The sequence below is a fragment of the Gigantopelta aegis genome, chromosome 4 (genome assembly GCF_016097555.1).
Source record: "Gigantopelta aegis isolate Gae_Host chromosome 4, Gae_host_genome, whole genome shotgun sequence".
NCBI classification, from domain to species: Eukaryota; Metazoa; Mollusca; class Gastropoda; order Neomphalida; family Peltospiridae; genus Gigantopelta; species Gigantopelta aegis.
Window position 1 is genome coordinate 103577921 of NC_054702.1, and position 25967 is coordinate 103603887.

General features: G+C 36.0%; 1 protein-coding gene across 3 annotated transcripts in view; it reads right to left on the reverse strand.

The window, feature by feature from the left end:
• The window catches only part of LOC121371644 (F-box/WD repeat-containing protein 7-like), a 70596-nt gene that overhangs the window by 25042 nt on the left and 19587 nt on the right, over positions 1 to 25967 (reverse strand). For 2 of the 3 annotated variants that reach the window (XM_041497682.1, XM_041497683.1), the window contains exons 9-11: positions 24640 to 24751; positions 14599 to 14723; positions 11515 to 11590 (exon numbers count right to left, since the gene is read on the reverse strand). In XM_041497682.1, the coding sequence (XP_041353616.1) occupies positions 11515 to 11590; positions 14599 to 14723; positions 24640 to 24751 (313 nt within the window). Of the gene's footprint in view, positions 1 to 8309; positions 8484 to 11514; positions 11591 to 14598; positions 14724 to 24639; positions 24752 to 25967 lie in introns of those variants that run through there. The other variant, XM_041497684.1, reaches the window with a different exon arrangement.

Below are 25967 nucleotides of genomic sequence, written 5' to 3' on the forward strand. Positions count from 1 at the left end.
GTGATCACATCTAACTGCAATATTATAGGGAAAACATGTACTCACATACAGTGTTCACATCTAACTGCAATATTATGGGGGAAAACATGTTCTTCACATACAGTGTTCACATCTAACTGCAATATTATAGGGAAAACATGTTCTTCACATACAGTGTTCACATCTAACTGCAATATTATAGGGAAAACATGTACTTCACATACAGTTCATATCTAACTGCAATATTATGGGGGAAACATGTACTTCACATACAGTGTTCACATCTAACTGCAATATTATAGGGAAAACATGTACTCACATACAGTGTTCACTTCTAACTGCAATATTACGGGAAAAACATGTTCTTCACATACAGTGTTCACATCTAACTGCAATATTATAGGGAAAACATGTACTTCACATACAATGTTCACATCTAACTGCAATATTATAGGGAAAACATGTACTTCACATATAGTGTTCACATCTAACTGCAATATTACGGGGTAAACATGTACTCCACATACAATGTTAACATCTAACTGCAATATTATTGCTGAAAACATGTATTAATATACAATGGGGGACAGTTTTGTATCGATCCCTATTGGTGGGCCCATTGGACTATTTCTTGTTCCAGCCAGTGCACCTCGACTGGTATATCAAAGCCATGGTATGTGCTATCTTGTCTGTGGGACGGTGCATATAAAAGATCTCTTACTACTAATGGAAAAATGTAGTGGGTTTTCTCTCTAATACTATATGTCAAAATTACTAAATGTTTGATATGTGCTCTAGTGGTGTCATTAAGCAAAACAAACTAACTTTTGATATACAATGTTCACATCTAACTGCAATATTATGGGGGAAAACATGTACTTCACATACAGGTTTCACATCTAACTGCAATATTACGTGGGAAAACATGTACTTCACATTCTAACTGCAATAATCATCTTTCGAACTACTCTCATCATTTGTTGCAGCAACACAAAAGCAATATGCCGATTGGAGGGACCAGGGATGATAACATTAATCATGCTCTGTGCATAGACAGCATGTTCTGCATGACAAACTCTGATTCAATCAGGTTGTCAAATTACACACACTAATATTTTCTCACGATCGGATGAAAAAAAAAGTGGTGATGTCATCGTAAAACCAATAATAAAATGAAGAGCAACTAGTCCCACCAGCAAATGACAGGTCGGGGCGAAATAGAATTAAACGTGTTTCCATTGACCGCACATCATCAAGCACATATTTAGACATCTCCGCTGCAACCAATAATTTATCTCGGAGAGTCCATATTCTCTTAAAGTAACAGGCACTTATGAAGCCCACATTGAATTCTCCGCCACAAATCCAGTGGAGACATTCGGACACATTATAATTAACATCTCAGCTGGAAGGCAGTCAGCGAGCAGAAATAATTGAAACTGGTGACCCGTGGAGAATTATCAGTGCTCTGAGGACAGAACAGATCATACACAAACCGGGACCGCTCGCTCAACAGACACTGAGGCATCACCTCGAGTTTTCCTTTTCATAAAGCACCAAAAAACAACTGCCGGGGTAAGTGCTGCGGTGAAGCAGTGAAGCAGATAATTGGAAATGATTACTGGGTAGGGTAATAACATTTCATCAGGAGTCTGATGAGGTCACCCATGACATTCAGTGTAGAACGGTGATGAACTGGCTGACATTATCAAAAGATAAAAAACAAAATTCAAACGTCTCCCGAATCAACCTCAATGTTCAATTCTCGGTAGAAATGGAAATGAACAAATGCACACATCTTGAGGTGCTGGCACTGTAGGATCGAATCACCTCAGTAGACCCATTCTTTGATTTGGTTTTTCCCCTGCCCCAACTAGTGCCCCACAAATGGTATATCAAAGGGCATGGTATGTGCTATCCTGTCTGTGGGAAAGTGCACATAAAAGATCCCTTGCTGCTTATGAAAAAAGATAGTGGTCTTTCTCTAAGACTTTTCGAAAATTACCATAAGTTTGACATCTATCATTAGCAGATGATTAATAAACCAAAGTGCTCTAGTGGTGTCATTAACCAATCTAAAAAGAATAATAAAGAATTTTTAATTTACAGTACACACAACCAGAAAATCCATTTGCATCGTATGTTCTTGTCAGGTGAACATTTTATTTATAATGAATATTGATTTTTTTTTTTTAATCCTCTGACAGGAAGGGAACAAAAAAATGTCTGAAAAACTATTGTAAAATTAATCCAAACTTTTATTTTCATTTTGATCAATAATATAAATTTTGTAGGGACAACAAATGTGTAAACCATTAAGTAATAAATTTAAGTGGCCGAATACAGTCAGACAGGAAAGTGAAATGTGTCCACTTCCTAAGAAGATGAGATTGAAGCATTGTGACAGCTTGTAACATGAGTCACAAGTCGTGAACTTTTACACAATTAAATCAAAGCGGGAATCAGTTTGAATGTGAATTATGAAGGCCGACACCAATAGCACATTCCATTACAGCCAGCCAGTCTGAGATAACTGCACAATCGGCCACGGCATGGTCATGTGTTACATCCCGTACTCTGACACCAACCTCATTAAGTCTGAAGACACAATTCATGGCCAGAGTAATTTATCTGTTTAATGAAGTAATATTCAGAATTACAAATGTTTTTAAAAATTACTGCGCACTTTCAAAAAAACATCAATATTAAAACACATTTTCAACCATCAGAAGACAATGTGTGTTATTTGCTTAGCAAATGTGATCCGTTAATATTGAACCCAAATGGTTCCTGACAAATGACTTTTTAATAAATGTTTTATGGGTTACTCCAGCAGAAGACAACACAGTTATTTGTTTAATGTCTGCTGAGTCTTATAAATCTATTACTATTAAAAAAAAATTATATATTAAGTTATTTCAGGAAATATTAAGTTTTCAGGAAATTAAATAAAACATCATAATATTATCTAGAAAGTGTATACTCTTTGTATTTAATTAAGTAGGCTTGTGGATTTTATTTTAATAGAAAGTGAGTACTTTAATTCAACCTACATTTTTTTATTCAGGATGCCATACATATCAGTCATCCATGTTTGGAAGAAAGGTTAGTTTCATGTAGTACTGGACTTCTGAGCACAAATAGTTTTCTTCTAATGTAGGTCAATGTGACCCAACTGTTACTAAGAAACAGAATACAAAATGCATGTCCATTTATCTTACAACTCATTGCCTAAAAACACAGCTCATAAGCAAAATGGTATCCAACAGCTACTCATGCATCATTCTCTATTTATAGGTCTATATTGCAATGGTACCTGATTGAAGATAGAAAACAAATCTCATCAGTTTTGGCAAACTAAATATTATATCTGGCCAACAAAAATGGCTTGAGGGATGTAACCTAAACTCAAAATCAGGGGAAGTAATTCTATTAAGACCTATAATGCACACCCCGGGCCATACAGCCTGGTCAACCTTCTACATGTGTGAACAATAAATTTATACAAATCTAGTTTGTACTTCTGCCATTTTCTCATTTCCAGATTGCTTAGTGAGATGAAAGGTACAAAGTAATGAATCCGTTATAAAGCTGGACTAAGAACACCGCTTTGGCTGCATCGTGGCTTTGATTTAATATCCTCGCCAGTAGCAGAAATAAATGAAATCTCTACATGACCTTAAGTCCAGGTCGAATCTGCCCCGATCAGACAAGCAATGGCAGGGAGACATTAGCGGATTATTCTGTAATAATGTTGTCACTGGAACGCTGATAAGACCCACTTGAACTGGCTCATATTTTATTGATAATGGATGAAGGCGCAGATCTCATGATAACTGTGCACGCATGCCACATTGTGCAGTCCAGAGATAGGAGAGAGATATAACCATAACCCTGCAATAATTAGTTTATTCTGCAACACTATACCAAACTTTGACATTTTCTTGTTATCAGATTCACCATACACATGTACATAATACCTCCGATAGTCTACACGCAAGTTCCTACGTCTCTGAAATCTAATGTTTCTAAAGATATGGGTGAAAATATACATGTACATTGTATATAAACAAAAATTATCATTTATGACAACTAAAATATTTTCACGTGTACTAAAAATGAAATGATTGATCATCTTTGAATGATATAACAGATAAGTTTGTATGGGAACAAGTGTCTTTAATATACCATTTCGATACAACACTGTGAAATTTGTTTGGTATCACCCAGCAATAATAACACATGCACAATGCACAAACAACAAAATAAACATATTTACACTGGTCTTCAACAACACTTCAATGTGTAAATAAAACTTAATTCTTTTTTTTTAATTTGAAACTCTTCAAACCATATTTCTGTACAAAACAGACTTCAAACCAACTCTTTTTGTGTATGTTTTGTTGCTAATGTATGCCAAAAGCTCATCATTACAACATTAATTTAAAACAAACATGCAGTTGTTTAGCAGCTTTTGCCAACAAATGCCTGATAAAGAAGCACCAGAGTACAGAGTGGTAAAGAGATGGAAATGCATGACTGTAAATAGATGGAAATACACCAGTTAAGAGCAGTTAATGCCATAAGCTAACAGCATGAGGTTGTGGAAACATGCCAACACTAACAAGGGGTAAGAGGGCAGTTTTGACATGCGTGTCAAAACAAAATTGCCTTATTAATTAGACATGATTAGACAAGTTTATCCTGCGAAGCTGTAGGGGAGCAACCAGCAAGATTAATCTCACAACACATGCACTGTAGTGGTGTATAAGAATACATATACATGTGGTGTACCAAAATACACATACATGTGGTGTACTAGAACACACACACACACACACACACACACGTGGTATACTAGAATACACATTCATGTGGTGTACTAGAATATACATACATGTGGTGAACCAAAATACACATACATGTGGTGTACTGGAATACACATACACGTAATGTACTGGAATACACACACATGTGGTGTACTGGAATACACACACATGTGGGGTACTGGAATACACACACATATGTGGTGTACTGGAATACACACATGTGGTGTACTGGAATACACACACGTGGTGTACTGGAATACACACACACACGTGGTGTACTGGAATACACACACGTGGTATACTGAAATACACACACATGTGGTGTACTGGAATACACACATGTGGTGTACTGGAATACACACACATGTGATGTACTGGAATACACACCTGGTGTACTGGAATATGGCCCGCGAAATCGACAACTTGTATAAATGATCTTAAAATTGTGTCTACTTAGCGGGACAAGCTGAAATGTACCAGTGATGATCTGTCGATTTCCCGGTACTCATTAATTACCATTTTACCTGGTTGACGGTGTGCGCAGTCAAAAGGTAACAACGAGATGATACTGTACCGCAGCTATTACTACTACTAGCACTACTATTACTACAATTCAATTTCAGTTCAATTTATTTATTTGCTAAAGTCAGCATGACTATAAACACAAAACAGACAAGAATACAGTTATAAAACAGAAACAGTTGTGTAATAGGTTACAGTATACAAATACAGGAAAAAAAAAATAAACGTAAGAATTAGGATAATAAAAATATAAACATATAGTTGTTATATATATGTAGTTACAAATTAAATTACATATTTATCAAGATTCCTTAAAGTTTTTATATTTTCTGAAGACAAAAGATTGATTATGTTAAAAGTAGATGGTCTTGTATACAAATATTTCTTTAAATATGATACTCTAATATCATTATAAAATAAAAAATTTGATATGGAATTCATCTTCAATGCCTCCACTGTCACACACAAACACAAACACACACACACACACACAATGGACAGTAATCACATAACATTCTATACCGTTGAAACAAACACGGTTCATACCACAAAGCAGAACATGCAAACCAATTAGATCCGTCTACTTCAGGGTTCTCATCTCGTTGTTAACAAAAAAAGGCGGCTCGTAACTGCAGTGCAGAAGTTACAAACCAATTAGATATGTCTACGTCCCGGGACTTTTATTATTCTACGTCCCGGTACTAAACAAAATAGATTTGTCGACTTCCTGGGCCGACACTGAATAGACACACACGTGGTGTACTAGAATACACATACACGTGGCGTACTAGAATACACATACACATGGCGTACTAGAATACACATACACGTGGTGTACTAGAATACACATACATGTGGTGTACTAGAATACACATACATGTGGTGTACTAAATACACATACATGTGCTGCATATACACAGCATACAGAGAGGTACTTCACATGGGATCTAGAGACACAGATTTTGCTTCTTTCAATTTAATGTCTTGGTAAGGGCTATGGAAAAGAAATAAACAAAATGACACTTTAATAAAACATTTCACGTGGTACAAAAACAGAAAAACTGAAAAGTTTTGCAGAGCTCATTAAAAGTACGTCTACAATGAAGGACTGTAGAATTGAGAACGATGGTCTGCTCAAGTGCGAATATGGATATACATCCAGCAAGGGAAGACAATTCTGCAGTGGAGGTGATGACTCAGGTTGTATAACATTGTTGTTGTGCTAGTACAGTAAGTTGAATAAGACTATTTCATGCTATTATCCAATTATGGTTAAAACATGCTATCCTGGGCATGCCTTCTTAGCTATCAGGGAAGGCTGTTCAGGAGAGAGACAAGTCGGTGTAGTGGCCTACACCTCTCCATTGAGCTTTTAAAACTGGGTGGGAGCGGCACCAGGCCATGAAACCTTAAGGGTGATAGTTTATGTACTATGCCACTGAAGCCCGTCTCTATTATATACTCTTCAAAAGAAGAAACGCAAAACCACATTGTCGTAACATTTGGAGAATTGATTTAATTATTGAATGGTGAGTCCGATAATTACCAAATGTTGCAGGATTGTTCACAGTTCACTCTAGTCCATTGTGAGTAAGTGATAGGACACACCACCAAGGTCAAGGTCATCTGGAGTCAATACCGGGTGTGGCCTCCGCGTGTGTTGACAACTGCCTGGCACCGCCTGCCCATTGAAGCAACCAGAGTACGGATGATGTCCCGGGGGATGGTGGCCCACTCGGCCTGCAAGGCTGCTGCCAGCTCGGGCAGGGTCTGGGGCTGTGGTTGTCGCTGTCGGGAGGCGTCGGTCCAACTCGTCCCATAGATGCTCAATTGGGTTCAAATCCGGTGATATCGATGGCCAAGGAAGGACATTAATGTTGTTGTTCTGTAGGAAAGCCGTTGTGAGACGTGCTGTGTGAGGCCTGGCGTTGTCATGTTGGAACACTGCGTTGGCCATAACTGGAACGATGTGTGGCCGGAGGATCTGGTCAGTGTAGCCCTGTGCATTCAGGTTGCCCTGCACGTGGACCAGGTCAGTTCTGCCAGTGTGTGAGATGGCTGCCCACACCATGACACTACCCCCGCCGAATCTGTCCACTTCCTGCACGCAGTTTGCCGCATAACGTTCACCACGATGCCTATACACGCGACATCTTCCATCATGACGTCGGAGCAGAAATCGGGACTCGTCACTGAACCACACCTGTCTCCATCGCAGTTGAGGCCATTGTCGATGAATCTGGCACCACTGCAGTCGGAGTCGACGGTGTTGTGGTGTTAAGATGACACCTCGAACTGGACGTCTGGCACGAATTCCTACCTCACGTAGGCGGTTCCGTACGGTCTGGTCGGATATCCTCCGCAAACCTGGTATTGCTGCGGCTGTGGAGGTGGCAGTAGTCAATCGTTCCCGAAGGTGGCGTACCCGGATGTAGCGGTCCTGCCCGGGGGTAGTGACCCGTGGTCGACCGGATCTAGGGAGGTCACGTGTTGATCCATGTTGCTGGTAACGGTCCCACAGTCTGGAGATGGTGCTTGGGGACACATGGAATGCCCTGGCAATGGCCGTTCTGGATTCGCCTGCGTCTAGTCGGCCGATGGCATTGTTTCTCTGCGGTTCACTGAGACGTGGCATGTCCTGGATTGTCAACTGTCGGCCAGATACAGAGGCCAGGCAAGCGAACACCCTGCACTTTTATACTGTCGGTGTTCATGTTGCACGTGCAGACAACGCACGTGCAGTGGTGACATGGTTTGTACGTGGCTGCGTTTTTGCGAATATTCACATTTTGGAACTTTATTGTACAGTAGCTGCGTTTTATCGAATGTAACCGTGGGAATGTGTTTGGGACATGCAATGACCTTATATTCACAAAGCATGAACCGGTAGGAAACATAAAATCGGAGTTATAACCCATTTGTACCCTTTTGCGTTTCTTTTTTTGAAGAGTATATGTTCAAGTCTAACAAGATTTGTCCAAGTCAGATATCTCTGCATGGATTGTACATATAAGTATCAACAGTGAATCCAAGGATTCTATACAAGTGTCTCTTTTTTTCTTTTTAAACTTTTTTTCATTGAGTTGCACTTTTCACAATTTGGTTCATATACCTGATTTCCTTTAGTCCTCCTAATATTTCCTGGATCTGGCCCTGTGTGTTAAAAATAAATAAATTGCATCACACCCACTAAATGTAAAACAATATAAGGTGTCTCCTACTTCTTCTATGTGATCAATTATAGAACAGCTCTGACTTGCAGAGTTCAGCAAGTTAAGAATACACACCGACAACAATCTACTGCATGTTGCGACATATGGGCAGAACGTGATATCTTAATGGCATCACTTTAAAGATAACAGTGTTGATGGTTGTGTAATAACGCAGGCTTAATTGTGCTTGCTGTGGTGAATTACAGAGAGAGGTGGACATCTTAGCATGTTGTGTAAAAACTGAAGCAGAACAAAAAACTATTTAAAAATCCATTTGATTGATTTCCCTGCTAATAAGTGCCGAATGATTATGACCTTAAATGGCTCCATGCATGCATGCAGATGTATATCAGCACTAAATAGCATAAATTGTGTCTCAGTCGCATGCTCAAACAGTTTTAATATGTAAACAAAACACTTAAGTATAATAATTTCTCACTAATAAATGTGCAGACTAATTATGGACTTACAAGTACTTTGGGACAGGCTATAATATAGGTCTCAGCTTGTTGGCCCATCTCAATGTTTCATGTATTAGATTGCGGAATAAAACATTGTTTAAATCAACAAATTGTATAATGATCCGATTCATTTGTGAATACACAAATTATTAGTGTTTACATAATATGTATGATTATTTTTAGATTTCCAGCTTTTTACTTTCTTATATTTTTTCCTTTTTAAATATCTGTATTGCTTCAGAGAGTCTTATGGTAATGTTTAAGTCTCCAGCTTACATTGTCAAAATTTCTATATCCAAAACAAAATTAGACCAATTATAACTAACAAATGAAAAACATCTGACCATTTCAATCTTTAATTTAAATTGGTTTGTTTTGGCTGGCATGAAACATTTAATCAACAGGATCTATTAATCTTATTTTGTATTGAATTTAGCAAATTTGTATTATTTTAGTTTTCTCATACAATCAAACCATTTTAACAGTATGTAGAAACTGAATTCACGAAAAATTAAATTAAATACACATATCTGTACATATATATATATAGAGGATTCGTCACGAGTATTTTTTAATATGGAAAATATCAACCGAGTCTATGTTAACTAGATGAGGTTGATATTTTATCCTATAACACTTCTAAAATAACATTCTAATTACTTTTTTTAGTAAATCACAGTACTAAAGTCGCCGCCATCGATAATATGACGTCATCACGATTAGCGCAGATTAGTTTGACATCACGCATTTTAAACAAATCTTTGAAAACGTTACGCTCAGGTACACGGGTCTTGTTGGCTTGTAAGCAAATGAATCATTTACCGCAACACATAACCTAGAGACCTTGCAAATTTGCATACCATTATTAACCGGGATAATAAAGTAAATTATCACATGGGTTTATGACATGGATATCATGGGTAAGTTATAGGATAAATATCAGTATCTCTAATCTTACTGCATGCAAACATCCAATAAAAATGAAACACATGACAAATGTGACAAGCTGAACTATGTTGGTGCCATATTGGATGCAACACAGATTCACAGAACAGCAAATGCTCTAATACATGTACACTGCCAAATTGACCTTGCAGCAAAACATGCATGTCAAACTTACCAACTACACACACAGCTGACAGTTTGGTGTACTCTCTCCAAATGATGCTAAATATTAGGAAATGTATTCTAATTATTGTAAACAATAACTGAAAATTCTCAGGTATATACTATTTAAACTATCTTAAATTATTCTGGAAGATTATAACATTTGATCACAGCTAGGTTATCCTTTTAAGTTGTTTACCCCCCCCCCCCCCCAAAAAAAAATCCAACCTTCTATTAATATTAAACTGCAAAGTGTAAATTAAACAGACTGGGTAATTATACAATTCTGTAGGTAATAGTTGTAATTAATTAATTTTGGCACAGTATATAAATGTGTGGTATTTTGCTACTGATAATTTACAGAACTATGTTAAAAGCCATTTAAATGAAATGAATTACAATCTATGACGAGGCTACTATATTGCAATGTTTAACTTTGCACTTCAAATCTGGAAATAATTTTCTTCCTGTAACATACCATTTGTTGATTACCTAGGTCTTGTAAAAACACTATATATGTCACATCTGTTTAACAAAACTAGGAGGGTGGGATGTGTCTGACTCTTTAGTGGTACAATGTATTTTAAAATAGTGACAAGGTATATTTTGCATGAAGAAAATACATAATATCTTTTGATGGTAAAAAGATAAGTTTATTAAAACTTAAGTTGTGCCAGTGTTCTATATTACAGCAGCAAACAGTAGTGGGGAGACATTTGCTCTTTCAGTAGAAGTGTTTTACAATGTGCAAGTTAAGACTTCATAGCAGTAGTGTTGTTACTGTAAACAAGCATTATGAGAGTACTCGGTACTGTTAAAGCAATGTACTGAGCCCAACAAATGTTTGTAGGGATATAACTGTCAAATACAGGTAAATCCCCATAAAAGTCAAACTTGATCTATAATTGTACATGATAAAGCTATACACAAAATTTCCGCTGAATATTTTGAGGAATTGAGAAAATAAGTTTGCAAAAACTATGTGGGACAGACAGACAGACAGACAGACAGATAGAGAGACAGACAGAAAGACAGAGGGACAGACAGACAGACAGGCAGACAGAAAGACAGACAGAGGGACAGACAGACAGAGAGAGAGAGAGAGAGAGAGAGAGACAGAGAGAGACAGAGAGAGACAGACAGACAGACAGACAGACAGAGGAACAGACAGAGATACAGGCAGACAGACAGGGACAAAGAGACAGAGGGACAGACAGACAGAGGGACAGACAGACACACAGACAGACAGACAGACAGACAGACAGCCAGAGAGACAGACAAACAGATGGCCAGAAGGATGGAAATGAAACCTATGGTTCCGTTTGGTTGGACAGGTAGGGGACTATTAAATGCACCTAAGACATACCAAATATTACCAGTCCACTGCTAGTAAACCGTACCCACCTTGGTGACTCCAGATGATGACAGTGCTATCAGAACACCCTGAAGCAATTACAAAACGGTTATACACCAGGCAGTACTGAAAGTATAATAAAACCATACTACATATTTTCACTTTACAAAGAAATGTAAATATGAGATTAGAAGAGTACTGGTGCATGATATGCCCATTAGGAGTTTGATGGAAAACCACAGATATTAGAAAAGTAAACGGTCTTGACTTCTTCAAAGATTTTTTTATAATGTTCAGAATATCGACAAATTATTTGATTTATTTGTATCACAGTGACCTAGTAATTGTATGTGACACACCACCATCCCAAGTTGTTCCTACATGTGAGGTTTGATGATCCTGTATGCAAGATATGCTCTGAACAAGAATTTACTGTTATGTGCAGCAGACCGTGAAAAGTAGGTCACAGTGACCTAGTAATAGTATGCGACATACCACCATCCCAAGTTGTTCCTACATGTGAGGTTTGATGGTCCTGTATGCATCTGTATGCAAGATATGGTCCGGACAAAGATTTACTGTTATGTGCAGTAAACCGTGAAAAGTAGGTCACAGTGACCTAGTAATTATATGTGACACACCACCATCCCAAGTTGTTCCTACATGTGAGGTTTGATGGTCCTGTATGCAAGATATGATCTGAACAAGAATTTACTGTTATGTGCAGCAGACTGTGAAAAGTAGGTCACAGTGACCTAGTAATAGTATGCGACATACCACCATCCCAAGTTGTTCCTACATGTGAGGTTTGATGGTCCTGTATGCATCTGTATGCAAGATATGGTCCGGACAAAGATTTACTGTTATGTGCAGTAAACCGTGAAAAGTAGGTCACAGTGACCTAGTAATAGTACGCGACATACCACCATCCCAAGTTGTTCCTACATGTGACATTTGATGGTTCTATATGCATCTGAATGCAGCTGTACGCATCTGTATGCAAGATATGGTCCAGACAAGAAAAAGTTAACAGACGGACATATTGACAAACAGACACGTATGGACGCCATACCATAATATGACCCATCATAGAAGGGCGTATAAAAAGACACTGTACATGCAGTTTGTTACTTCATACATAGCTACAGACATGTTGAACAGGATACAACTAAAAGAAACCTTTTTTTTTTTTTGTAATAATGAAAACATTATGATGTTTAACTGGACTATGATTAACAATAATTGATAATAAAATTATGGAAAACTAATTTATTATTCACAATTCCTTTGTTATTCAATATATTAAGCCTTTTTCAACAAATCAGAAGGCCCCAAATATATATAAATATATAAAACAAATAAAAAATATATAAATGATATAAATCAAGGTAATTATATTTCAAAAGATGTATACAAGACATTGTTCATAAAGGATAGACCATCTTTCTTTTCCTTCCCTTGGTGTTCTACAAGGGTTGCATAAATATTCTACAATATTGATCCAGATGCAAAACATTAAATTAGTTGTTTTTTTCTTCCACGGATACAAAATCTAAATGCTTCACTTTAAAATAATTTTGGTTAAGTGTATATGCTTGACAAAAAAAAAAAAAACCAATAAAAAAAGAAATTTTTCACTTTATATTAACCAGGTAATTTATAAACTAAGCAAAGTAAATTGCATATACATGTACTCCTTAATGAATAAAGTCATTTTAAGAAAGTGTTTTTTATGAAACCGTGTATTCAGTTTTGACATGGTTATAATATACAACACACTGCGTGGGCTCTCTACATCTATATCAATAGATAACTCTTGCTGACAGCATCATGTTTTGGAAAGACGCCACTTCTGATGATAACATTATTCCAAAAGGAAGCAATACATAAGAGAAGAGTTCACGTGGGATAATAAATCTAACACTGCCAGCTAATTGGAGTGCACTGCCCTGTAAATCCACATAGCTGGAGTCAGCCTCTCTCTTCACCTGCTGACACTGATAACAAAATGCCCAATTACCGAGAGGAAAATTGCATTAATTTGGATGCTTCTTTCAGTTGAGGGCAAGTTTTTCATATTACACCCTAAGTGGAGAAAAGCATGAATTCTTGCATATATCTCACGACTGCATATAAATGCACCAAATAACCCAAGGTGATCATATTTTATTTACATACAAAACAAACAACAGTTAGATATTTGTCCCTGTGTTATGTAAATGTCATTCATGGTAAAGAAACATCACCTACAGTCAGTTTCACACTTTCGGATTTTTTTTTCATTTCCAACCCAGTAACTTTTACAGTGAAACCCCCCAAAATCAGAATTTCAGTAAAATGGAATTCCCTCAAAACTAGACCTTTTCAACGGTCCCTTATTAAAAATCAGTACAGCACAGAACCTCTCTAAACCAGATACCCCTTAAAACCAGACTTTTTACTTGGTCCTATGGGTGTCCAGTTTAGAGGTGTTTCACTGAAGATAATATATTGCCCCCATGATGCACTGTGCCATCAACACTGAAGATAATACATCCTCCCCCATCATGCAAGACGAGTTATGTATTACTGGCCGCTCCAGTTGCTGGCAAATCCGATACTTATGCCTGCATCTGTTTCCTCCCAGAGATGTGACTCAAGTTGTATACTGCCAAACAAAAGAGCAACTGATAGAAGACACAATTATCATGAATTGTGGATGAAAGAAAGAAAGAAGTGTTTTATTTAATGACGCACTCAACACATTTTATTTACGGTTATATGGCGTCAAACATATGGTTAAGGACCACACAGATTTTGAGAGGAAACCCGCTGTCGCCACTACATGGGCTACTCTTCCGATTAGCAGCAAGGGATCTTTTATTTGCGCTTCCCACAGGCAGGATAGCACAAACCATGGCCTTTGTTGAACCAGTTATGGATCACTGGTCAGTGCAAGTGGTTTACACCTACCCACTGAGCCTTGCGGAGCACTCACTCAGGGTTTGGAGTCGGTATCTAGATTTAAAATCCCATGCCTCGACTGGGATCCGAACCCAGTACCTACCAGCCTGTAGACCGATGGCCTGCCACGACGCCACCGAGGCGGGTAAATTGTGGATGAAATAACTGAATCTATAACAAACAGAACTCACCACTTCACCCTCGTGTCCATAGAGAACCCGAGAACACTCGTCAGAATCCACTGTCCATATCCGCAACAGCCCGTCCGCACTGCCACTTACTACCTTCTGGTCATCAAACTGACAGCAAGTGACCACTGAAATGAAAAAACAGTTTATTCATATTCTAGCCACTGGCGTAGGAAGCAGGGGGCAAGGGGGGCATGTGCCCCACTTTTCAGATATTTTGCTTTATATTTGCTTTATAATAGTGTCCGACACCATATAACCGTAAATAAAATGTGTTGAGTGTGCGTCATTAAATAAACCATTTCCTTCCTTCCTTATAATAGTGTAAAAGTGTGTAAATATAAAAGTGTGGCCCCCACCCCATTTTTGGCACCTTCCTATGCCACTGCTAGCTTAAGGTGTAAGGTGACATATTTCTTATGTGTGTTCTGTCTGGGTGGGTAGATCCATTGCTTATCTCAGTTTTCTTATTGGAAAAGGTAATTGTTTAAGGGTTAAGAAACCCACAAGTTCTGATGATACACAGATAAGTCAACCAAGTAACAGCAAGCATGGAGCTCAGTGGTTTCACATGAATATATGACAGCTGCACTACCGGTATTCATCTCATTATTATCTTTTATTTAAACCAAAAAACCAACAAAAAAACCCACACACACCAAACCCCCTATCCCACCTCCAAAAACTCACCTCAAATTACCACCTCAACTTTAGCTAAGGATACACCAAACAATTTGTGCACATCTTAAATTTGTGCATCATGGCCCCATTCCACGAAGCGATCTTAGCCCTAAGATTACCTCAGGCGCATAGCTACCCTATGCACTTGAGTTGATCTTAGGGCTAAGATCGCTTCGTGGAATGAGGCCCAGGTGTTGAATGAAATTATGCTGTTTGGATGCCCCATAATCACCACAGCATAATTATCCAATTAAATATGTCATCCATGGAAACAATACATGCATTTGCTTTACTTGACATATGTTTTTTCCAAATATCTTTAGTGAAGAACATACATAATGTAGTCCCCAAATGTCTTTGTGTTATAATTTTATGATTTTGTTTTAAATATTAAAACAAACAAATGCTACTTATAGACAAAAAAACCAACAACAAACAAATCAAGAGAAACCAGGAAGTATACTAATAAACATAATGTCACAGCATTTCTTTACAAGTGACGCAGCAATCTAGATTTTGTAGAAAATAAATGTTGGTGTGGCCCCTGCAGCAGCAGCTGTCACATTAGCTCATGAAAGAGCAATGAACATGGACAGGTTTAGACAAGACTGACAGGCCGGCAGCGAGATAATGATCACACTGACATAACTCTGACAGAATTCAATCAAACACATGACACGGAGTAGCTCATTCCACCTCCAGCACACCACCATACACCCAGTCTATTTAGTAAGTGGCCCCAGTCTAGTGAAAAAACACCAAGATAATTAAATATCTTCATAACTGCAACGACATAGGCCCTATGTCTAGCTAAATGCTTGAAAAGGTTGTTTTAATGATAATAAAAAATTAATTAAAAACTAAAATCTAGAAAAAAACACTAATGATTAATAACTTTGTATGGAACCAATATAAGTCCTTAATTAACTGCCGCTAGTATACTGATGCCACAATTGCTTTCCTTCACATTTCTTCAGCATTGTGATAAATAACTTGTTTCTAAAAATGTTGCTAGACAGCCCATATTTGAAATTAAAATTAATTTAGAGAACCAAAATGATTAAATTTGTCCTCAAGAGACTTTTAACAATGATTGACAAATCAAGAATGTCATACAACTTGCAGCACATATTTACATGTGCATGAAACCAGCTTTGATATCTTAGTCATTAAAACCACTGGCTCTTAGGCTAAAGGGTACTGGCTCTGCATCCCGGTGTAACAGGATATTTACACACACACACACCCCCCTCCACCTGAAATTCTTCCGGGACTAGTTCTCAGCCAGGCTGAGTCTTAATGAAGAGGTCTAAATATCTTTACTTGTCTAAGACTCTCAAAACAGAAAGTGAGCAAGAGATTAGCACTATATACCACACTGTCTTCGATACACTAGTCATGAAATATGGTGGGACAAACAAAACAATAAGATAAGTTGGATTGAGAAAAAGGATTCTAGGTCAGTTGGTGGAGCGCTCACCTGAAATCCTTGATATGTAGGATTGAATCACCTGAGAGGACCCACTTTCTGAATTTTTTGGGGGCCCCAATCAGTGCGCCACAACTCGTATCCAAACATCGTGATATATACTATCTTGTCCATGGTATGGTATATATAAAAGATCCATTGCTACTAGTAGAACAATGTAGCGGGTTTCCTCTCTAAGACTATATGTCAAAATTATCAAATGTTTAACATCTAAAAGCCAATGATTAATAATCAATGTGCTTTAATGGTGTCGTAAAAAAAACCTATAACTTTTTTAAACACCACTCCTCAACTTACAAAACCAGTCTAAACCCCACTGTTACTAATGATCCAAGCCCTACTCCTCAACAGACAATATGGGTCTAAAACCCACTGTTACTAATGACCAAAATCCCAGTCCTAAACAGACAATACCAGTCTAAACCCCACTGTTACTAATGACCCAAATCCCAGTCCTAAACAGACAATACCGGTCTAAACCACACTGTTACTAATGACCTAAATCCCAGTCCTAAACAGACAATACCAGTCTAAACCCCACTGTTACTAATGACCCAAATCCCACTTCTCAACAAACAATACCAGTCTAAACCACACTGTTACTAATGACCTAAATCCCAGTCCTAAACAGACAATACCGGTCTAAACCACACTGTTACTAATGACCCAAATCCCACTTCTCAACAAACAATACCAGTCTAAACCACACTGTTACTAATGACCCAAATCCCAATTCTCAACAGAAAATACCGGTCTAAACCCCACTGTTACTAATGACCCAAATCCCACTTCTCAACAAACAATACCAGTCTAAACCACACTGTTACTAATGACCTAAATCCCAGTCCTAAACAGACAATACCGGTCTAAACCCCACTGTTACTAATGACCCAAATCCCACTTCTCAACAGAAAATACCAGTCTAAACCCCACTGTTACTAATGACCCAAATCCCACTTCTCAACAAACAATACCAGTCTAAACCACACTGTTACTAATGACCTAAATCCCAGTCCTAAACAGACAATACCGGTCTAAACCCCACTGTTACTAATGACCCAAATCCCACTTCTCAACAAACAATACCAGTCTAAACCACACTGTTACTAATGACCCAACTCCCACTCCTCAACAGAAAATACCAGTCTAAATCCCACTGTTACTAATGACCCAAGTCCCACTTTTCAACAGACAATACCGGACTAAACCCCTTTGTTACTATTGACCCAAGTCCCACTACACAAGCGTTAATACTGGTCTAAACCCAATCCTCGTGAGACACCGATGACTAAGTTCCAAAACCTGATCTGTCTGTGGGATTAGAATAAAGACATTTGCATAAACTGTCACTCCATAATTTGTGCCAGGGATGTGTGACAGAACCCATTGGATTACACTACTAAGTGAAGCTAATAGGTGTATAGGTACTCTGCATAATATAACAGTTATTTAATTATGCCGACACTCTCGACATCTGGCTAATGTCACAGTAATGTTACACAGACACCCAGAACTGTAAGACAAATGTTAAACGTGCAGTAAATTCACACAAAAACCACAGTGTCACAGAAACTGGTGAAATGAATGCTTGGTTTAACTAATTCCGATTACAGGAAGATTTGTCTGGATCATTATATGTATGTGGAAATATATTTGTCTTAATTTGAATAATCAGAGATGATAAATAAGAGAAGCTTGACAGTTTACATGCCACCCCAACCCCACCACCACCATCACACACATTATAGTGTACAGTTTTATGTTCTATAGTGGTTTCTGGATTAACAAATATTGGTGAGAAAAGGGGATCCATGGCTGATATAAAGGAAGCTAGTACTGAAACACAGGCAAAGTGATACAACTTGTTTTATTTAATGACACCACTAGAGCACACTGATTTACTAATCACTGGCTATTGGATGTCAAAGCAAAGAGATAAATGATAACAATGAAGGATTTGATGTACAACTTGCTCCCTTTCACGTTACTTTTTCTTAAAGGGACATACCCTAGTTTCAACCCGATTAACACTAAGTTTAATTAATCTACAAATCTGTAACACATTTGGATAAAGTTACAATTGAGTGAAACATGAGTCTGTGACTTTGAAATGGTGAAATACCCTCTAAAAATAGACTAAAACTCGACACCATAACTGTTACTTCTCACACGCACATGCGTTTTTCAAAATATGAGAAATGCATTTTGTGACATTAAAAACACCAGGATGACCAAAAACACTTCAAATGTATAGAAATTGATAATCTAAACAATAAAATCTAAGTAAAGTATGACTTAAGTTATCAAAAACGGTTATAATAGTCAAAAATATGCATTAGTGTCTAAAAACTAGGGTATGCCCCTTTAAAAATTTAAGGATTGTTTCAATGCACATTTTAACTGTTTAAAATGTTAGTGAGGTAAAAAGAAAACAAAGGTTTGGCTCCTTTTATTACTGACTAAATGATGACATGTTCGAAGGGACGACAGAAGGTCGCTAGTCTCCCGAGTCCAGTTCCGGATCTGCCGTGGATTTCACAAATACTGGCAAATCAAATGCATACACATGTACTTGACCTTGCTCATTATATTCATTCTTGTACCACTGTGTGCCGGTAGGACTGGGACGGGACTAATAATAATAAATGCATTTTTTATTGAAGGTAACACAGTTAGCAAATGCTAATCTTCCCTGAGGCCCCCAGATGTTAAATTAACAAATATTTGATACTACATACAAATACAGGTATATACAAACATACATACAAAACGCAACATACACAGTATATTTATACAGTGAAGATTTTTTTTTTGGAACATAAAGATGTTTATGTTCAACATTTCTCACAGGACAGGAGTTGTTTCCTCCTACATATGTGAGTAGATTGGTCATATATAGTTTGGAGCTCCATTATGAAGACTTTTGTAAAGTAATACACATTTGTAATACTGAATTCTTTTTTTCAGTCACCCACTGTAACTGCTGAAATAAAGGGGCAGATAGAGAGGTTTTTCTCATACAGTGTTGTAATATTTCTGAATTTACTGAAATGCAAAACTTTTCTATAACTGCAATGTTTTGTTTAGTCTTTGTTGTGTTGATAAACATTTTATTGCGTAAACACAATTTTTCTAAATAATTAAAGTCATATTGAAACACTTTCTTAAATATGAGTTGAAAAAATCAAGAGAGTTTCCTTTGCAACCATAAATTTCAAACTTTTTAATTAAAACTGTGTGATCCACAACATTAAAAGCTTTGTTAAGTGAAGAAATACAACCTCATTTAGATTTTCTTTATTCATTTCATGTAACTATATGTCTGTTATGTCAATTAATGCTGTTTGACATGAGTGGTTTGGTATAAAACCTGATTGAGCTGAATGTAAAAGATTAAATTTTGACAAATAATCATACATAAATATGACATATATTATATCAAACAAACCTGAGGCAGTAAAAAAAAAATAATAATCATAACCTAAAAAAAAATCTTGTTTTAGAAAACTTATAAAACACTCAAGAAATTAAAACTTAAGATAACAATAAAAAAATAATGTTAATAAATCATTCAAACTGATTCAGAAAAGCCAGACTCCCCAGAGATATAGAACAGATATGCAATTTTCATCTCAATTAAACATGATATCCCCTCATGTACAATTTTTAGAATACAATGACACAAATAGGAAATTAAATTTTCCATACCTGTTATTAAAGCAAAAACCCAATTCTGTTACAGTACAGGGAAGGTTGTCAGTGTCCCCATTCAGACAGATGCTGTTGAAATCCAATACATTTTCCTATGCTATTAGAAGAATAATCGTATTGTGGAACCCGATACTTTTCATGTCCATAAATAATTGATCACCCCATTGTGAATACAAATTTATCATCAGCAAAGTATGGCATTGGGAAGCCGATAAATACCACGTTTCAGAAGTTAGTATTGTTGGAAGCCAAAAGCTCAGAAAAATTAAAATAAAATCTTGAAGACAAATGTCAGCCAGAATTCAGTTCAAACTAGATGTACCAGTTGGATCTAAATTATTGCAGAGAAAAAAACCAACATAAAAATGAGATGAGCATAAATCGACATTAATAACCCATGCATTGTCAATGTTCTGTTTCATATTATTCTCTACCGAAGTAAAAAATAATGTGACAATGTAACAACACCCCCAACAAATGTTTTTATCAGAGGCTATTGGGTGTCGAACATATGGTAACCAGGACACCTGGTCTAGACAATAAGAGAAGAAAACGCTGCTACATAGCTTGATTCTACTGGAAACAAATTGAAAATTAAGGCACATTTGTTTCAACTTATATTAAAGGTTAACGTTGTAATAAAATTAGGAACCATGAGCTAAATAGAGAATACTACATGAGTGGCCGCTAGATACCATTGATCTTACAAGGAGTTGTTTAAAATTGTATCTAACAAACGAAATGAGTTGGATATGTTTTTAAACAATGAGTTGTAAGATAAATGGTATCTAACAGACACAAATGTTGTATTCTATTTCTTACGTATCCTGAAAAAACAGTTTTAAAATAAATTTAAATGCCTTTTCCAACGAAAACCTATTTACGGCCCTTGCAGTTATAATTAACTTGTGCGTCACAGACAAGTCAGTTTCAGGTTAACTTGTTTCTAACGGAGTGATTGATTCAACCAGTCTGGTTTTTTCATTGGATGTTATGGCATTTGTGACCTGGTCAACACCTAGGAGCAGCCAGTCGTATATCTTTAAAATGTTATCACACATATATGTGTTAACAAGTATGTGTTATAAAAAATAACAAATGATGTTCTCACCAACAGGTGTGTAAAAACTCTATTTTACTGTATACTAAATATTCACAATATCAAGTAAAAAGTGTTATTCCTACTTTTGCTTTCATGTAAGTGCTGCAAAGTGTGTTACAAAATACATATGCTAAACATACTAAACTTTATCCGAAAACAAAGACGCATTATATGTGATGTATACCCAGTGGTTTTAGTATGTACACTATGCAGCAAATCAAACAAATTATGTCACTATTCAAAAGAAAATCATACAAACTATGTCCCTGTTCGAGAGAGTTAACTCTTGGGTCCTTTTTCCTTTCAGCCAAAAAGCAATTTTAATGCAGGCTTTTCAATAATTCGAATAAAATTTAAATAACCTTTACTGGAAATGTAATGTAATGTAATCTCCTGAAATTTGACCACAGCTTGGCAAACTATATAATCACATATCAAGTTGATATCGGAAATGGCTTAACATAAAGAAATGTTCACATCAAAAAGGTATCCTAAATCACAACCACACCCTAATTCAAAGAACTACAGAAATATCTTTACCCATTAATTACACCCAATATTCCAAAAACAGCTATCTTGTGTTCGCAGAGAAAAGACATCAAACTTTAAACATGTTACCATTACATTTAATACCCTAGCATAATTCATAACCATTGAGCCTCTGGCTAATTACTGTCACAGATCCCAAGGGTTACATAATAAACCCAACACATGAAAATCCCTGGTGTAACTGCTAACAACTGGGGTAATTGGTTTCTAAAACTACAATTAATGATCAATACAAATTAACACTGACCAGTATCCTACATAGAGACTATCCTGTCTTTATTATTTTATTGCATTTGTATTATACTATTGTCTCTATTATTTTATACTATTGTCTCATGTAAACCCTATCTTTTCACTACAGCTGTTGTGTAACTGCCTGAGAGTGTAATAAAGTTCTGTTCTGTTCAGAGTTTGCTTCCAATGTAACATGTTTTCAAATAACTAATTTCCATGACTAAAATGTCATATTAAATATATTTTCCTGTTTACAATATCATAGGATCTTAAAGAAGAAGTTTGTCTGGTTTTGCTTAATTGATTTATTAATCATTGGCAAACATTTAGTAATTTTGACATATTAGAGTGGAAATCCACTACATTTTTCCATTAGTAGCTTCGGATGTTTTATATGCACCATCCCACAGACAGGGTAGCACATACCACAGCCTTTAATATACCAGTCGTGGTGCACTGGCTGGAACAAGAAGTAGCCCAATGGGCCCACCGACGGGGATCGATCTGACACCGACCAATCTGACACCGACCATGCATCAAACAAGCACTTTACACTGGGCTACGTCCCGCCCCTCACAGGATCGTGAAGACTACCGGTATATAAAACTGGTTGTTGGTTATCCTAATGTTTGTAGTTGCTCAAACTGAATTTAACTTCACAATCAAAATTTCTTATGTATGAAAAAGGCAGGCTGCCTTTAAACCCTGATATATTTAAATACATTACATCAATGAATTCAGTATATTATATATGGAGATCCACCCTCCAAAAACCCCAGAAAACCCCCCAAAAACCTTACTCAATATGGAATTGTATAACAAAAATATGGGGACTGTAACTTTGATATTTCACACCCATTACCTATTAATATTATGAATATTTTCCACTTCAGTGAAATAAGCAAAACATATATGCATAGGTCAAATATTGTTAAAATACCAACAGATTCAACACTATAAGTAAAACATATGCATAGGTTAAATATTGTTAAAATTGCAACAGATTCAAACTATAAGTAAAACATATGCATAGGTCAGATATTGTTAAAATAGCAACAGATTCAACACTATAAGTAAAACATATGCATAGGTCAAATATTGTTAAAATTGCAACAGATTCAAACTATAAGTAAAACATATATGCATAGGTCAAATATTGTTAAAATAGCAACAGATTCAAACTATAAGTAAAACATATATGCATAGGTCAAATAGTGTTAAAATAGCAACAGATTCAAACTATAAGAAAAACATATATGCATAGGTCAAATATTGTTAAAATAGCACCAGATTCAAAACTATAAGCAAAACATATATGCATAGGTCAAATATTGTTAAAATAGCAACAGATTCAAAACTATAAGCAAAACATATATGACTCTCATTGCAATTCCTGCCCTCCTGTCTGGCTTCACATTTTTTTACTTACACTTTCGAATCTGTTGTTATTTTAATAAATATCCATATAGTAATGGATGTGAAATACTAACGTTACAGTCGTCATACTTTTTAAATAATTACATATGCAGTAGGTTTATTGTTTTTGTGGGGCCACCCGGTATAGTATATTAATATTCTGTCTAAAATTCTGAACTGAACACTTTAAATTTTAATTTTTAATAATAACATATTCAGTTATTAACTACTTTCATTTCAATATTTTCAATGGATGTTTGAACACTAACAAGAATAAATTGCTTCCGACAATGATGTCTTATAGTGGACAAAGTACATGATTTCACAGTTCACAAAAAGACACACAAAAAACCCACTTTATAATCTGGTTATATCTTATTCATCTACTGTGTGAATACAAGTGTGTAAAATGTTCACAATTCCTGCAATGTTTTACATAAATTCAAAATTAATAGCTCATGCTGACTTAGTCTTTGAAGACTTTTTGTTCTACATAAGTCTTTCTAAGATTTTTCTACCACTACAACATGCTGAACATACTTTGATAACATCAAAAGTATAAGTTTTTGTTATGGATTGTGTAGATATTTTTACTTTACAGTCCTGCTCTCTTATGAATATTAAGTGTTAGTTATCTTGACAAGTAAGTGATTCTGGTCTAAGATAATAAAACAAATTTTGTATGCTTGGGTTTTTTTTAAAATTGCTATTCATAGCCTCAGATTGTGTAGCCATTTTTGCATTTTCAGCAATTTTGTTTTTTTCCATTCAAATATTCAAGATAATTGTTCTTTTGTTGTATTTGTGAATAGTGAGGTATTTCATCTGTGAGCTAATTTAGAATGATAAATTAAAGCAATACCTTCACCATGTCCAGAATACTGGTGGATCAGTTTCCCCGAGTCAATGTTCCACAAGATCAAGCTTTTATCCCACGATCCCGAGACCACACAGTTTCCATAGGAACAGAGGCACTGAAATCAGACAATAAGAAGAAAGAAATTACTATGCATTTTTACATTAGCAAAGTTTCTAAGGCTATGTAATGTAATATCACAAATGTTGCATTAGGTATTGGAAACATTAATTTAAAAAAAAGGTAATCTATGTTCACTTTATTAGCAATGATGTAAATACTAATAACAAATCAGTTTCTAAATCATTTGTCATTATTAGTGAATATGGTTTAAACTGTAATTTGTCAAACCATTAAATAAAAATTGAAGTGCAACTGGAGAATTAGCATCTTTGTGAAGCCTTTTGTTTAAGTTTTTTTTACTAGCTTAACAATATTGACAATATTAATATATCCTCGAGTAACCGTGAACTGGCCTATTAATAGGAAATGGTTTCTGCACATGCACATTGTAATGTACAATTGATTTGATGAACTAATATTTTACCTTGTTCACTTTATTGTCAAAATCAACCAACAAATGTTAATATCCATGCCATTTTCTGTTGTGAAGAGATTAAAGGCATGTCATAGTCTAATGTTGAAATTCTTCAAAACTGGGCTATTGTTTTTCAATAATAATAATAATAATAATAATAAAATTCTTTATTTTCAGAGGGTAAACACATTCAGTACAAGGTGACTGGTCTCCCATGAGGCCCTCTCTAATCTATACATGATATTATACATACATACATTCAAAGAAACAACATCAACATACATGTAATATGTATAGCACGAGGAACAATAGCACATATTATGAATATATAAATAATATTTAAATCAATTTGTTAAGAAACTTGAGTCAGTGATAACTCAATACATCATAATTATTTTAACAAACACAAAATCAACAACAAAGGTATATCTTAAAATTGATTATTATTTGAATAGTGATTAAAATAACTGGATTTGAATGAGGCGAGGGATTGAGAATATTTTATCTTTGAAGGTAGTGTGTTCCACAGTTTAGCTCCCCTGCATGAAAAACTATGGCGATAAAATTCTGTTCTTGGTTTTAATTCATAAAGGTGATTATGTTGAGTTGACCTCAGATTTAAGGAGTGAATTTCTGAAGTTGTTTGAAACATTGTTTCTAGATATGATGGAGATAGTTTGTTGAGGACTTTGTAGACAAACTGGCAGGTTCTAAAGTCAATTCTCTCTTTGATTTTAAGCCATTTGAGAGAGCTAATTATTTCTGCAGTGGACATTTCTTTGCTTTTTTCAGTAAT